General features: G+C 37.4%; 1 protein-coding gene across 2 annotated transcripts in view; it reads right to left on the bottom strand.

Annotated features, from left to right (window-relative positions):
* The window catches only part of DOK6 (docking protein 6), a 430,409-nt gene that overhangs the window by 139,063 nt on the left and 275,843 nt on the right, over positions 1-15,503 (bottom strand). For both annotated transcript variants that reach the window (XM_030868146.2, XM_060310052.1), the window contains exon 5: positions 15,223-15,412. In XM_030868146.2, coding sequence (XP_030724006.1) covers positions 15,223-15,412 — 190 coding nt within the window. The remainder of the gene's footprint in view (positions 1-15,222; positions 15,413-15,503) is intronic.

Genomic DNA, 15,503 nt, shown 5'->3' with positions numbered 1-15,503 from the left:
AGAATTACCAATGTCCTTTGTTTTTCTTTTTTCACAAAATATTATTTCATTTGCCATCAGGAGTGTTAGTGGTACACAGTTCTTTATTAAAGAGTATGCTGCTTTTGACTTTAAACTTTTCTTCTAAACCACTGACACCCATTCTACAAGTTTTATGCTGGCTGGTGAATACTTTATCTACAAGAAGGTGTTCACAATAAGTTTTGTTTTTCTCAAATGGTCCTAAAATGTTTCTTGAGTGAAACACTGAAGAGTTGACATTAAACTGAAATATAATTAAACTCAAGAAGTGAAGCACTAACATTACATGTAGCTTCTATTGAAGGGATGAAAACATTGGCATCAATGACCAAGGCTGTGTGCCTGCAGGTAATGGCAACTACATTGCTAGCACCACCTGGCGGCCACCATCGAATGATGCCATTCAATGTAAATGCCATAATAGTAACAACATAGATCTCAATTCCAGACATGTGAAAATATGTGCATCTTTTGAATGAATCAATCAGTCATTAATAAACAAATGGTTCAAATGTTCTAAAAAAGCCAGCCTGGATTAGTCTCCTGTGAGATGTAAGTCTCATTGGTGGAGGTGGAGACCTGCCACATCCAAGGAGGAGATCAAACCAGAACTTCCATCTCTTTCCATTGATTCTCATCCTCTCGATTCCAGCAATCGTTCCTTGATTTAATGACTATTACTAAAGTTTAGGAACTTTTTGAAGGAGAAGTAAAAAACCTAAAAGGAAGGCCAAAACTGTCATTGGAATCCCTATAGACCAATTAATGAAAAGCAATTCACATTAAAGTATGTATGGGTTCAATAAAAATGTACTGAACCTTAAAGTTAATGGAGCAAAAATTAAGATCAGAGCCTCCATTTCTTGATAAGAATGGTTTCCTAAGTCATTTAATTAATGTTTTATCCTAGGGGAAAAAATTAGTCCCAGTGTTGTAGTAGCAAGAGATTTACCAAATTAGGCACACACACAAAAGACACTAAGTTCCTCAAAGGCTTTGTCTTAGTATTAATTCTCTGGAAGTAAAGGAAAAGTTTACACAGACATAGGATTTTTTAACATCACATATATCCGTGATGCAAATTTTTCAAGGAAGAGGCCTTTCTTATTCCCTATACTATGTAATTGAAACTCAATGGAACATGATAATTTAAATCTTTTTGTGACATTGAAAATCCCATTAATTATGAGATACTTTCAATCATTTGTCAAATACCATGACGTTTTAGAGAAAGAGAGCTGACTAAATAATCCCTGTCTTTAATGCGCTCATAGGGTACTTGGAGAGACAGATGGACCAATGGTTATGATATAAAGTAGGAATTGTAATAAAAGAGATTTAGTGAGTAGGTACTGAAATCACAAAAAGGTTATGGATTAGGAAAATTAGTTCACTTATGCTGTGTAATTAAAAAAATAAGAAAGGTAACTTCGAACCTCAATGGCTTAACACAACAAATGTTTATTTCTCACTCAAGCTATGTCTGATACGTGTCTGGGCAAATCACCAGGGCAAACTGGATTCAGAAACCCAGGCTCCTGCAACCTTGTGGCTAAGACATTTCAGCAATAGACCACTTCAGTTGCACAGTGGCTGAAAGTGTTGGAAAATTCTTCAACAGGCATGCTCTAGACTAATTGTACACCCCCCCTCCCCAGTTTATATACTGAAGCCTCGAACCCCAATATGACTATATTTGCAGAAAGGGCCTTTCTGAGGTAATTAAGGTTAAATGAGGCATAAGAACGGGGCTCTGATGCAATAGGATTGGTGTCCTCATAACAAGAGACACAGGAAACTTGCTTCCTCTCACTCCCTTTCCACCATGTGAGGGTACAGTGAGAATGTGGCTGTCTGCAAGCCAAGAAGAGAGCCCTCACAAGGAGCCACTCACCAGCACCTTGATCTTGGACTTCTCAGCCTCCAGAACTGCAAGAAATAAATTTATGTTGTTTAAGTCTCCCATTCTATGGTATTTTGTTACGACAGCCCAAGTTGACTAACACAAGACATTCAAATACTCTGGCACAGAGGCAATGCACATTAGCCCCTTGTCCAGAACTGTGTCTCACGGGGCCCACCTAATTGCAAGGGGAAGGGTAAATACAGGGGAGTCGGTGGACTGCTTGGTAAGCACGACTGTCTCTGCCACAATCATCACTTCTGGTCAGCAAAGATCCCTTTCCTCTCTTTTTCCTACACACTCAACCCTGCCCTAAAGGAGACAAACCGAAAAGCAATTCATCCAGCCCTTGATTCCAGCTCCAGGTCCAGAATCTGCAGGTGATATGCAACAGTATCTAAATCAGTTCCCGATGTGACTTCTCTTGATTCCAAAAGAATGATCTAAAAGGAATTTTTCTGCTTTTCCCCACCTAATGAACAGTGGTTCAAGAGGGTCAGGAAGCCCAGCACTGCAGACACTCCCCTTTAAGCAGAGGGAATAGGAGACATGCGGAAGGCGGGACTGGCCCTGGTCATTTTGAAATGCTGCTCACCAGGTAACCTGAGGTTCCTTACCCTAACTAAGGGTTAACAGTGATCCTTGACCCTCATTCTGTACCCACCATTTTGGATTTTTTTTTAAGACATACTTCTCAGATTTGCTATAATATTTTGTTTCCTCTTCCCCAAACCTCTCTCTTTTGGTTTAAAGGTGCTACCTTGACTTTGTCAAGTTCTGTAGGAGCACCACTCAATCAGTCCTTTACCCTCGGTCATCTTTTATAATTAAAAGATTATCCTAGGCACCATACTCTTAAGCTGCCCTTTACCTCGAATGCCTTTATCGAGAGGTTTTAGCAATAAATGTGGAGACTATACTCTTATTCTGTTCTTTTTCTTGAGGCTGTTTTAACTTATTTTTGTCACTTAAAAGACTTTCTTAATTTTATCTCCTTACTCTTTGGTGACTCAACATACTTATCTTTTCCAATTTTTCAGGGGTTTGATTTTTTTCAAATCCCTTTCATTTTTGCTTGCAAGTTCTCAAGTTTTCCCTGAGATCCTTTCTTTGTAGTCTCTTGCGAGCCAACAAACATTTTGTTTTCTAACTTCTTCCCTAAGATGTTGTTAGGAAATACAGTTAAAAGCAAAATCTTCTTCCAATCTAGAAATCCTCTCCACAAAAGTAATAGAGAAAGAAAATACTCTTGATATCTTATTCATATTAAACCAGAATGTGATGCACATCACAGGCAATCTGCTAAGAGACTGCAAAGAAAAAGACATCTCGCCCTTTTCATAGTCACAAGCAGATATAACCCACTATGTACATGTTCTCAAGATAAACAATAACTGGTCTCAAGTAAGAGGATGTGACAGCAGCATTTGCCACAGAGTTCATCCTAGATTCACCTGGTAACTAGAGTGACCACCTTGATTAGCTACTTGGTTTTATCTAGAGGAAAAACAAACTTCTCACACCTTTATGACAGGAGGTAGTTTTGCAATCTGGAGCCAAGCATCACTGACGTTAGGCTCCTACTCTCCCACAGAAACTGGGGGTGAGGAGCACTCTCTCCTTTCATGTTTAAGAAGTGGTTCCTGAGTCCGAGAGAGAGAGAGAGAGAGAGAGAGAGAGAGAGAGAGAGAGAGAGAGAAGGGCACTCCTGGTTCTTAAAGCTGACAAAAGACCTATTTCACTTTCAGAAGGATTTATATGCATTTCAGATAGAAGAAAGTACTTACAATTGTACATTTTCTAAAGTAAGTAAGTTCAAAGAAAAAGGGAGGGGAGAGCAATCTTTCCACCCATTTTCAACAGAGAATGAAGTCTCTTAATTTTAATTTGTATTTGGTCTTACAATCCAGAAGCTCATTACACATGCAGTTGGCCTGGAAGGTTATCACACATTTCACCCAGAGGCAAGAGCTCTGTCAGCATCTCATCAACTGCATGACATCTCTTCTCCAGCTCCCACATCCCTCTCCTTTATCCCCGGCACAACCGTGATTTCAGTGCCACAGATCTTAGGGCTATTTATTTATTTATTACTGCAGCTGGCGCTCTTCCTGCTATCAATTTCTATCAGGATCAAACAGACTTATCCCTAAATAACAAACAAAGTGTCAGTGGTTTAATGCAGCAGGAATTTCTCATTCATACTAGTCCACTTTGGTTCCGGGCATCTATCCTGGGCAACCAGGACAACATTGGCATAAGAAATAAGTGCATTAGCTTAAACACAGATCACTTCTGTTCATAACCCTTTGTTGGGAGCTAGTCAGATGGCGCCCCAGACTGCCCTGGGTGTTGGGAAATGTAGGGGAGCAGGAGATACTTGGAGAGCAGTACTGTTTGGGCAAAAGGCCATTGAATCCGATTTTAGGGACTTAGGAGTTTTCCCGAAGGTGATGATCTGCTACTGGAATCATAAAAGATGAGTTGGAATGATTTGAGCTAAAGTGGGAGGACAGTGGGAGATGGCAGGACGCTCAGGATGGATGGACGGCACAGGCAAAGCTTAGGTGACCTTCATTACGTGTTATTTGATGCTGGAGTTTAGAGCAGTAAGCAGGACATAAGCAGAGAGTTTGTTGAAAAGGCAAATAAAGCACAGAACCAGGAGTGTTTTATAGGCCATGCCAAGAAAACTTAGTCTTTATGTTACAGGCAGCAGGGAGGTGCTTTTAATGCATGAAAGTACACATAGATTTAAATTTTAGATATTATCTATCTAGTGACGTTGTGGGCTATCTTTAACCAGGTGAATAATTTCAAATAAACAGAGCAGCAGATGTCTTGGTCCATTTTGGGCTGCTTTAACAAAATATCACAGACGGGGTGGCTTATAAACAACAAAAATTTATTCCTCACCGTTCTGGAGGCTGGGATGTCCAAGATCATGGAGCTGGCAGATGTGGTGTCTGGTGAGAGGTTACTGAATCATAGACACTCTCTTTTCACCTGTTCTCACATGGTGGAAGGGAGAAGGAAGCTCTGTCCAGCCATTTTTTGACTATTTTTTAAAAAAATTCAGGTACAGTTGATATACACTAACAATAAGTTTCAGGTGTACAACAACACAATGATTCACAATTTTTAAAGGTTATATTCCATTCATAGTTACTATAAAATACTGTCTATATTCCCTGTTTTGTACTATATATCCTTGTGGCTTATTTATTTTATACACAGTAGTTTGTAACTTTTAATCTCCTACCCCTATCTTGCCCCTCCCCTTGCCCTCTCCCCACTGGTAGTCACTAGTTTGTTCTCTATATCTGTGAGTCTGTTTCTTTTTTGTTATATTCACTAGCTTGTTTTATTTTTTAGGTTCCACATATAAGTGATATCATACAGTATTTGTCTTTCCCTGTCTGACATATTTCACTTAGCATAATACCTTCCAAGTCCATCCATGTTGTTGCAAATGGCAAAATTTCATTCTTTTTTGTGGTTGAGTAATATTCCATTGTATATATATACCACATCTTCTTTATCCAATTATCTGTTGATGGGCACCTAGGTTGCTTCCATATGTTGGCAATTGTAAATATGCTGCTATGAACATTAGGGTGCACATATCTTTTCAAATGAATGTTTTGGGGTTTTTTTTGAATACCCAGGAGTGGAATTGCTGGGTCATATGGTAGTTCTATTTTTAGGTTTTTGAGAAACCTCCATACTGTTTTCCACAGTGGTTGCACCAATTTACATTCCCACTGAGTATAAGGGTTCCTTTTCTTCACATCCTTGCCAGCATTTGTTAGTTGTGGTCTTTTTGATGATAGTCATTATGACAGGTGTGAAGTGATATCTCATTGTGGCTTTAATTTGCATTTCTCTAATGATTAATGATGTTGATCATCTTTTCATGTGCCTGTTGGCTATCTGTATGTCTTCTTTGGAAAAATGTTGATTCAGGTCTTCTGCCCATTTTTTAAAAATCGTGTTGTTTGTTTTTTTGATGTTGAGTTGTATGAGTTGCTTATTATTTTGGATATTAACCCCTTATCAGTCATATCAGTTGCAAATATTTTCTTCCATTCAGTAGGTTGTCCTTTTGTTTTGTTGATGGTTTCCTCTGCTGTGCAAAAGCTTTTAAGTTTACCTGTAATTAGGTCCCATTTGTTTATTTTTGCTTTTATTTCCCTGGCTTTAGGACACTGATCCAAAAAAATATATTGCTACAATTTATGTCAAACAGTGCTCCACCTATGTTTTCTTCTAGGAGTTTTATGGTTTCTGGGCTTACATTTAGGTCTTTAATCCATTTTGAGTTTATTTTTGTATATGACATTAGAGACCATTCTAATTTCATTCTTTTACATGTAGCTGTTCAGTTTTCCCGGCACCACTTATTGAAAAGAGTGTCTTTTCTCAATTGTATATTTTTGCCTCCTTTGTCATAGATTAAATGACCATAGGTGTGTTGCTTTATTTCTGGGCTGTCTATTCTGTTCCAATAATCTATGTAACTATTTTTGTGCCAGTACCATACTGTTTTGATTACTGTAGCTATGTAGTATAATCTGAAGTCAGGGAGCATGATTCCTCCAGTTCTAGTCTTCTTTCTCAAGATTGTGTTGGCTATTTGGGGTTTTGTATCTCCATACAAATTTTAAAATTATTTGTCCTATTTCTGTGAAAAATGCCCTTGGTGTTTTGATAAGGATTCCATTGAATCTGTAGATTGCCTTGGGTACTATGGTCATTTTAACTATATTAATTCTTCCAATCCATGAACACGGTATATGTTTCCAACTGTTTGTGTTGTCTTCAATTTCTTTCATCAGTGTCTCATAGTTTTCCAAGTATAGGTCTTTTAACCCCTTATGCAGATTTACTTGTAGATATTTTATTATTTTTGATGTGACTGTATGTTGGGCCACTTTCATAAGCTGTGTGCCTGTAACAGCAAGAGCTTTGAAAGCTATCAGATGTAACACATTTACAAAAGATGATTAAATTCATCAAACACCTATTTCACATGACCAACACTGTACACGGCAATACTGGTAATCAAAAAGGATCCTTTGCTTTGAAGAAATCAACATTCTTCTATGAAAAAACCTAAAACACCAGGACATGATTTTATAGTATCAGCCCAGAGTGTAATTAAAAAATAGAGACTGTATTTTAACAAACGTGCTGAATATAGACATACAAAGTGACTCTTTCTGGGGAAGTGCTCACCTACAGAGGAGATGCACATATCACTGTTAATTGCAGTTTCTTAGACTGGCTTATGAAAGCTTTAAGAGGAATTTTCCAAGTGAGTTAATGTGCCACTCCAGACCAGTCTTATGACTTCGGGTTCATTTATTTTAATGCTGGTGATAACCACAGGCATAAGCCTCAGGACACTGCGAGGCTAGAAATCCACCAGTGAGCACAAGCATTGAGTGCTGAAATGATTATTTTTAATTAAATAGCCATAACCTAAAAAAATTCCCATACAAATGAAAATATTTTAGTCCTTAATTAGTCAAATGAGTAAACCTACCACTCACTCAAAGGACAGCGAATTCATCAGTATCTTTACCTGTTACAGGCACACAGCATATTATAGACACGTGGTCATGCTAGTAATTCGTGAGTGCATTTCAGCTAAAGCTGTATTTCACTAAACTTAAAAAATTCAGAATTATCTTTTTTTTAGCAACTGTAGAAGAGTACAGACAAATAATACTTTACATGTTGTGAAGGAAATTGAAATTGTGTCAACATCAGCTGTTTCAAAACATTTTTCTGTCATATTTCTTTAGTTTTTTATTTGCTTAGATTTTCACCATCTTATTATAGCTTACTGACCATCTGACTTTTAAAAAAACTATAACTTTATTAAATAATTTCAATTTTCATAAATAAAAGATAAGAAGAGATTTTAAAAAGGGGGAAAAAACTAGTATTTTTTGAGCACTGAATACATTCCAAACCTTGCCTAATTCCCAGACATCACAAAGGGCTACAAAGTAATATTTCAGTCCTTGTGGTCACAAATAAAGGGTATAAGATACAAGAATGAAAACCAATTTGGCCAAATACATAGAAGAACAAGTATTTTAACCCAAATCTAATAGTGCTGCAAAAACACATATTCTTCCATCTTCATAGAGCTTTGCTGATGTGTCTCATGTTTCATGGCACAGTCAAAGGAAATATCTGTGTGCCGCATGTCCGTTGTTTCCAGCCACAGTTACAGTTGGTCCTTCAAATCCATCCTCCAGGATGCAGAACCCAGTGGATACAGAGAGCCAACTGTACTACACCATTTTATACGAAGAACTTGAGCATCCTTGGATTTTGTGATGCACAGGGGGTCCTGGAACCAAGCCCCCACAAATACTGATGGACAACTGTACTAATAGATGATAGAAATTTATCATACTGTTACAAGGTATTAGATTATAGGGAACAATAGGTGTGTAAAATTTAGAACAAAAATATATTCCAACACTTCCACATACAAGATTTATTTTTTCCAGCTTTACTGAGGTATAAGAACAATAGAAGTTGTATACATTTAAGTTATTCAACATAACTTTTTTTTATTAAGACCATTTTCTGGTGTAGTTTTTAGTTTCATAGCAAAATTAAGGGGAAAGTACAGAGATTTGACAACTACCTTCCCCTACACGTGAACAGCCTCCTCCATTATCAACATCTCCCACCAGAGTGGTACATTTGTTTTACTTAATAAACCTACGCTGACATCGTAATCACCCAAAGTCCAGAGTTTACATTATGGTTCACTCTTGGTGTTGTACATCCTATGCGTTTGGACAAATGTATAAAGATGTGTATCCATCATTATGGTATCATCCAGAGTATTTTCACTGGCCTAAAAATTTTCTGTGCTCTATTTATCCTCTACCATCCCTGAACCCCTTGGCAACTACTGATCTTTTTACTGTCTCCAGTTTTGCTTTTTCAGAATGTCATATAGTTAGAATCATAAGGTGTGTAGCTTTTTCAGATTAGCTTCTTTCACTTAGCAGTATGCAACATAAGGTTCCTCCACATCTTTTCATGACTTGATAGTTCATTTCTTTTTAGGGCTGAATAGTATTCTATTATTTGTATGCAACACAGTTTATTCATTCACCTTCTGAAGGACATCTTGGTTGATCCCAAGCTCTGACAATTATGAATAAACCTGCTATAACCATTCATGTGTAGGTTTCTGTGTGGACATAAGTTTTCAACTTCTTTGGGTAAATATCAAGGAGCCTGATTGCTATATTGTATGGTAGGAATATGTTTAGTTTCATAAGAAACCACCAAATTGTCCTCCAAAGTGGCTACACCAGTTTGCATTCCTATGAGCAAGGAATGAAAAGTCCTTTTATTCCACATTCTCTCCAGCATTTGCTGTTGCCAGTGTTCCAGATTTTGGCCATTCTAGTAGGTGTATAGTGGTATCTAATTGTTATTTTAATTTACATTCCCCTGATGATATATGGTGTACTTATTTGCCATCTGTATATCTTCTTTGACGAGTTATTTGTCAAAGTCTTTGGCTCATTTTTTAATTGGGTTTTTGCTTTCTTACTGTTGAGTTTTAAGAGTCTTTGTAATTTTGGATAAAGTCCTTTATCATACGTATCTTTTTCAAATATGATCTCCCAGCCTGTGGCTTGTCTTTTCATTGAGAAGTCTTTTGCAGAGCAGAAGTTTTTAATTTTAATGAAGTCCAGCTTATCCGTTAATTCCTTAATGGATCATGACTTTGGTGTTGTATCTAAAATGTCATCACTATACGCAGGGTCATGTAGGTTTTCTCCTATGTTATATTCTAGGAGTTTTATGGTCTTGCATTTTACATTTAGGTCTGTGATCCATTCTGAGTTAATTTTTGTCAAGGGTGTAAGGTCTGTGTCTAGAATTATTTTTAGCATGTGAATGTCAGTTTTTCCAGCACTATTTGTTGAAGAAGCTAGCTTTTCTCCATTGTATTACCTTTGCTCCTTTGTCATAGATCAGTTGACTTTACTTATGCGGCCTATTTCTGGGCTTTCTATTCTGATCCACTGGCCTATTTGTGTGTTCTTCACTAATACTACACTGCCTTCATGACAGTAGATTTATAGTTATGTCTTGAAGTCCGGTAGTATCGGTCTTTTCACTTAGTTCTTTTCCTTCAATATTGTGTGGTCTATCTTAACCGTGTTTAAGATTAGTGATATTAAATACATTTATAATATTGTGAAACCATCATCACTGTCCATCCCCATAACTCTTTTCATTTTGTAAAATTGAAACTCTATACTCATTCAACAATAATTGTCCATGCCCTCTCCTCCTAGCTCCTGGCAATCATCATTCTACTTTCTGTCTCTATGATTTTGACCACTGTAAGTACCTCATGTAAGTTGAATCATACTGTACTTAACTCTTTGTGGCTGGCTTATTTCACTTCGCATAGTGTCCTCAAGGTTCATCGATGTTACAGCATGTGTCAGAATTTCCTTCCTTTTTATGGCTGCGTAATAATCTTCATTGTATGTATATATCACATTTTAAAAATCCATTTATCCATTGATGGACACTTGAGTTGCTTTCATGTTTTAGCTCTTGTGAATAATGCTTCTATGAACATTAGTGTACATATATCTTTTTGAGACCCTACTTTCAATTCTTTTGGGTGTATGCCCGTAAGTGGAATTGTTGGATCATATATGGTAGCCCTATTTTTAATTTTTTGAGGAACTGCCATACTGTTTTCCACAGGGGCTCTACAGTTTTACATACCCACCAACAGTGCACAATGGTTCCAATTCCTCCACACCCTCACCAACACTTATTATTATTTTGATAGTAGCCCTCTTAATGGGTGTGAGTGGCATCTCATCACAGTTTTGATTTGCATTTCCCTAAAAATTAGTGACGCTGAACATTGTTTCATATGCTACTGACTATTTGTATATCTTCTCTGGAGAAATGTCTACTTAAGTCCTTTGCTTATTTTTTAATTAGATTGTTTTTTGTTGTTATTAATTTTTAGAAGTTCTCTCTATATTCTGGACATTAACCACTTATCAAATATATGACTTGTAAATATTTTCTCCCAATTCGTGAGTTGCCTCTTTACTCTGCTGATATTGTCTTTTGATGTACAAAAAGACATATGATAATTACTGTGATAATTGATCAATCATATGTCTTCTTTGGTGAAGTTTCTGCTTGAATCTTTTCCCTATTTTTAAAATTGGGTTGTAGTTTTTCTTATTTTTGAGTTAGAAGTTCTATATATGTTTTGGATACAAGTGCACTGTCAAATATGTGACTTCCAAATATTTTCTCTAGATCAGTGTCTTGCTTTTCATTCCCTTAAAAGTGTTTTTGCAGAGGCAAGTTCTTAATTTTGCTACAGTCAAATTATCTTTTTTGGGGGGAGTAATCATGCTTTGGTATCACATTTAAAAACTGTCTGCCTTACCTTTTATTTTAACTAACTGGTCATACATTAGAGAAGGAAGGATTTATCTCTGTATTACTGATCAAAAAAGGTTTAAGGATAGAATAAGCCTCACTATGACATCACGAAATCCTTGATTATAGCACATAGAGCATTTGCTTTCATTAACCATCTTCCTATGGGAACCGTATTGTTTTATATTTCCAATTGTTAAAAATCTGTAACCAGATTTTCCCCAGGCTTCTCAATAAGGATAATATTATCAAAGTTAGTAAGACATATATTTTAAGCACTGATTGTGTTATATTAAACATTGTGCTGAATAGGGAGGTTATGTTTTGAACAATCATTTTATAAAAAAGGATTCGGGGCTCCCTTGAATTTTGTTATGCAGGCATTTGAGCTCATCCTTAGTTTTGCTTACAACATTTGTGAGGTTATGTGAAGTGAAAAAGCCACATCAGCAGTTAAAAAAGTGGTTTTGTCTCTCACAGGATAAAATTGCACATAATCACGAATCCTATGACTTCCTCTGCAGGTTTGGATATCTTTTTTGATTTTTTGATTAAATAATCTTGCATGACACATGGGTGGTTTTCACTCTTAAAATACAAACTTAAAATCTTTATGGTAAAAGAGCAATTCCTGGGACTTCCCTGGTGGCTCAGTGGTTAAGAATCCACCTGCCAATGCAGGGGACACGAGTTCGATCCCTGGTCCAGGAAGATCCCCCATGCCGTGGAGCAACTAAGCCTGTGCACCACAACTACTGAGCCTGCGCTCTGGAGCCCGCGAGTCACAATTACTGAGCCTGCGTGCCACAACTACTGAAGCCCACGAGCCTAGAGCCCATGCTCCGCAACAAGAGAAGCCACCGCAATGAGAAGCCTGCGCACCGCAACGAAGAGCAGCCCCCACTCACCACAACTAGAGAAAGCCCGCGCAGCAACGAAGACCCAACGCAGCCATAAATAAATAAATAAATTTATTTTAAAAAAAAGAGCAATTCCTCTGAGCAGGCAGGGGGCCATGACTTCACCTCCCCAGGCTGCGCCCCTTTGAGGACAGCTCCCAGTGAACGCTTCCCGGTCCCCGCTCTCTTTCTGTCCTCAGATGTATGGGGTATGAGTGTGAGGATGTATGAGGTAGGCTCCTCCAGAAAGAATGACCTTGCTCCGCTTTTACTGTTTATTCTTATCTTTTATCGGTACAGTAGAATTTAAAGTGCATTTTGGAAAAAGCCTGTCGGTCGAAAAAGGACTATTTTGGCATCCAATTTTATTACATTCCAGTACATGCAGTAGTATGAATAAATGGCTAGAGACTGCTTCCAAACGATGTGCCTTGTGCAAAGAGCTAGTAACATAAAACGCAGAAAACGTCATTCTTCAGCTCAAGGTTCACTAGGATGACAGGCCGGGCCTTACCCGCCAACTTTTCCTTTAAATTGTCACTTGTCATCACTCATGCCATTCCCCTCCCCGCTTCTCCCAGTCCTGACCTAGGGAACACAGCGTCCTGCTTTCATTTCTCTGGATCACACATGGACAAAACCTTCTGCCCTTGGCTACCTTTAATCAGAGTGAGATCTTCTGGAATTTACAAACTAGACACACAGAATAATGATCAATAGCCCAAATATTAAAGGGCAAAGGACACCCAAATTTCAAAGAAGGAAAAACATAGAAATGAACACAAGGACACACCTCCAAACATAAAGAAACAAAGGAGAAAAGAAAAAAAATAACAAGATATCCAAGTCCTCTATCAAAATAGAAACATCCTAAATCATCATTTTAATGCTGTGGTTATGGGGTCAAGAAGAGCACTCTCTTTGCACCCTTAGAGGGTGTGTGAATTGATTTTACTTCCCTTGAAAGCAATTTGCTATATTGTGAAGAACCTTGAAAATGTTCACAGCTTTTGACCCAGTAATTCTTGAAAAAGGCTCTGCTAAGAAAATGATCAGATATTTGCACATCTTTTCGCAGATGGTCGGTCAGAGTGGCTTTATTTATACTAGTTCATTCTGGAAACACCCTAATATTAAATTAATGATAGTACATCATATGTTCAGATACCATATGACCACAAAAATCTTGATTTTAAAGGACTCAGAGATTACTTCTCAATATAATGTTAAGTGAAAATATGCTGATTTTAAAATATATTGGAAAGAAGTAAACCAAAATATTAAAAGCCATTTTCTCAAGATGGAGAAATTATGAGTGATTTTAAGCTTTTCTTTCCAATTACTCCCTCAAAAGTTTGGGTTAACTTTTTAACCAGATGATATAAAGTATTAAAAAACGGAGATTTACAAGAAAAATGTAAAAAGTGCAAAGCCTGCTCAGGTTATGAAAACATACTTCTGACTTTACTGCGCCTACCTAGGAATAAAAGCCTGGCTGTATCTCACAGCTTCAAGACCCCCTCTCCAGAAAGACCCCCTCTCCAGAAAACGCTTGGGGCTCTCTCCCCTTCCTTGGCCCCATTCCTTCCAGAGGAAGTGTTTTGTTGTAAAAGTAACAAATGCTCACTGTCAAACCTCAAACAGTGGGAAAGTATATAAAATAAGAATAGTAAATCCCCTCCAACTTTCTTTCCCCACTTTTTCTTTTCACATTAAAAACACTGGGGGAGAATTTGCATGTAACAGTGCACACCAATATTTATACACAGTTCCGTGGCTCTTGACAAAAGTCAGGATACATGGCATTTTCAACACCCCCAAAGTTCCTCTGTGTTTCCTGGAGTCCATTCTCTCCCTATCCCCAATCCTAGGCAACCATTCATTTGCTTTCTGTCACTGTAAATTAGTTTTGTCTGTTGTAGAATTTCCTACCGATGGAATTACACATAATGCTTACAACATTGTTTCTGAGATTCATCCAAGTTGTGTGTCATGGGTAGGTAATATTCTGTTGTATAACTATTGTAATTTATCTATCTAGTCACATAGTGACTTCACTGTAATTACCTTATAAGGCCACAGATTCATTTCTAGAATGTGATAAATCATGTCCCCAAGTGTGACTACATTAAACATCTCTTATAGAGAATCCCTAAACCTAAGTCTTGTCTTGGATGTGTGACAACAATATCACAAAGGGGTCAGAGCATAATAACGTTGATTCAGTTGGTTGAAGCTCACGTCTAAACCCGTACCTGTGAATAATGATTGTGAAGCAAGCACATTTTAGACATTCATTTTAGACATTTATGGATTCCAACCATGTGCTGTGATCAAGAAACCAATGTATTTGTCTTGACATACTACATTTAAAATCTGAATTACACATTTCATAAACTATGGATTTGCCAACTTTTTTTTTCAGTCATTCTGAATTAATAACACTTAATTAATGTTATTAACATAAACATCTGGGTAAATGAATATTGCATTAACTTATCTCAAACCTAAAAGGTAGTATTTAAGCAATTTTATATAAAACTCCTTTCAAAATATTTTCCTTTAAAAAACCCCCACAATTATAATGCTGGCAAGGACATGTTGAATTTTATGGAGATCCTATTGCACCAAAAATATAGGAAGATGAACCCCAAATATAATCTTGTAATAATTTCACAAAGATCTTGTACGATAAAGATAATTATGAAACTGGTTTGATGCCAGAGTAAGAGACGGGAATTATTTTGAATGGGGTACTTAACCTGCCATAGAGTTAACACAATTTTATTCAGATTATCAGTAAGAATGTGAAGAAATTATTGATATATATTTGGTGCTCTCTACCCTTCATGGAAATGAAACGGCCAGCCTGGGCACTGCGGGACAGAACCTTTGCCTGTGGCTTCTGCGCTCAAAGCTTACCTTCCTGACTCAAACGTGAACCATGTTGAGTCCCGCCCGTATCTCCTCAGTGAGCTGAGAGGCCACATGACCAGCTTGACCTTGGCATTGTGGATATCCCAGAGATAGATATTCTCATGAGTGATCTGCATTGTGCATTCGCCATAAATGTCCAGGTTTGGTGTAGGCATAAGATACACGTTGAATCGCTCTGCAAAGAAACAAGGAATGGAGAAAATGAAGCCAAAAGAGGTGTAACTTTTTATGGCAGCACTGTATGAATTTGTATACCTACCTACAGC

The sequence above is a fragment of the Globicephala melas genome, chromosome 13, assembly GCF_963455315.2.
Source record: "Globicephala melas chromosome 13, mGloMel1.2, whole genome shotgun sequence".
NCBI classification, from domain to species: domain Eukaryota; kingdom Metazoa; phylum Chordata; class Mammalia; order Artiodactyla; family Delphinidae; genus Globicephala; species Globicephala melas.
The sequence above is the reverse complement of the archived record's forward strand: the minus strand, read 5'-3'. Positions and strand labels throughout refer to the sequence as shown.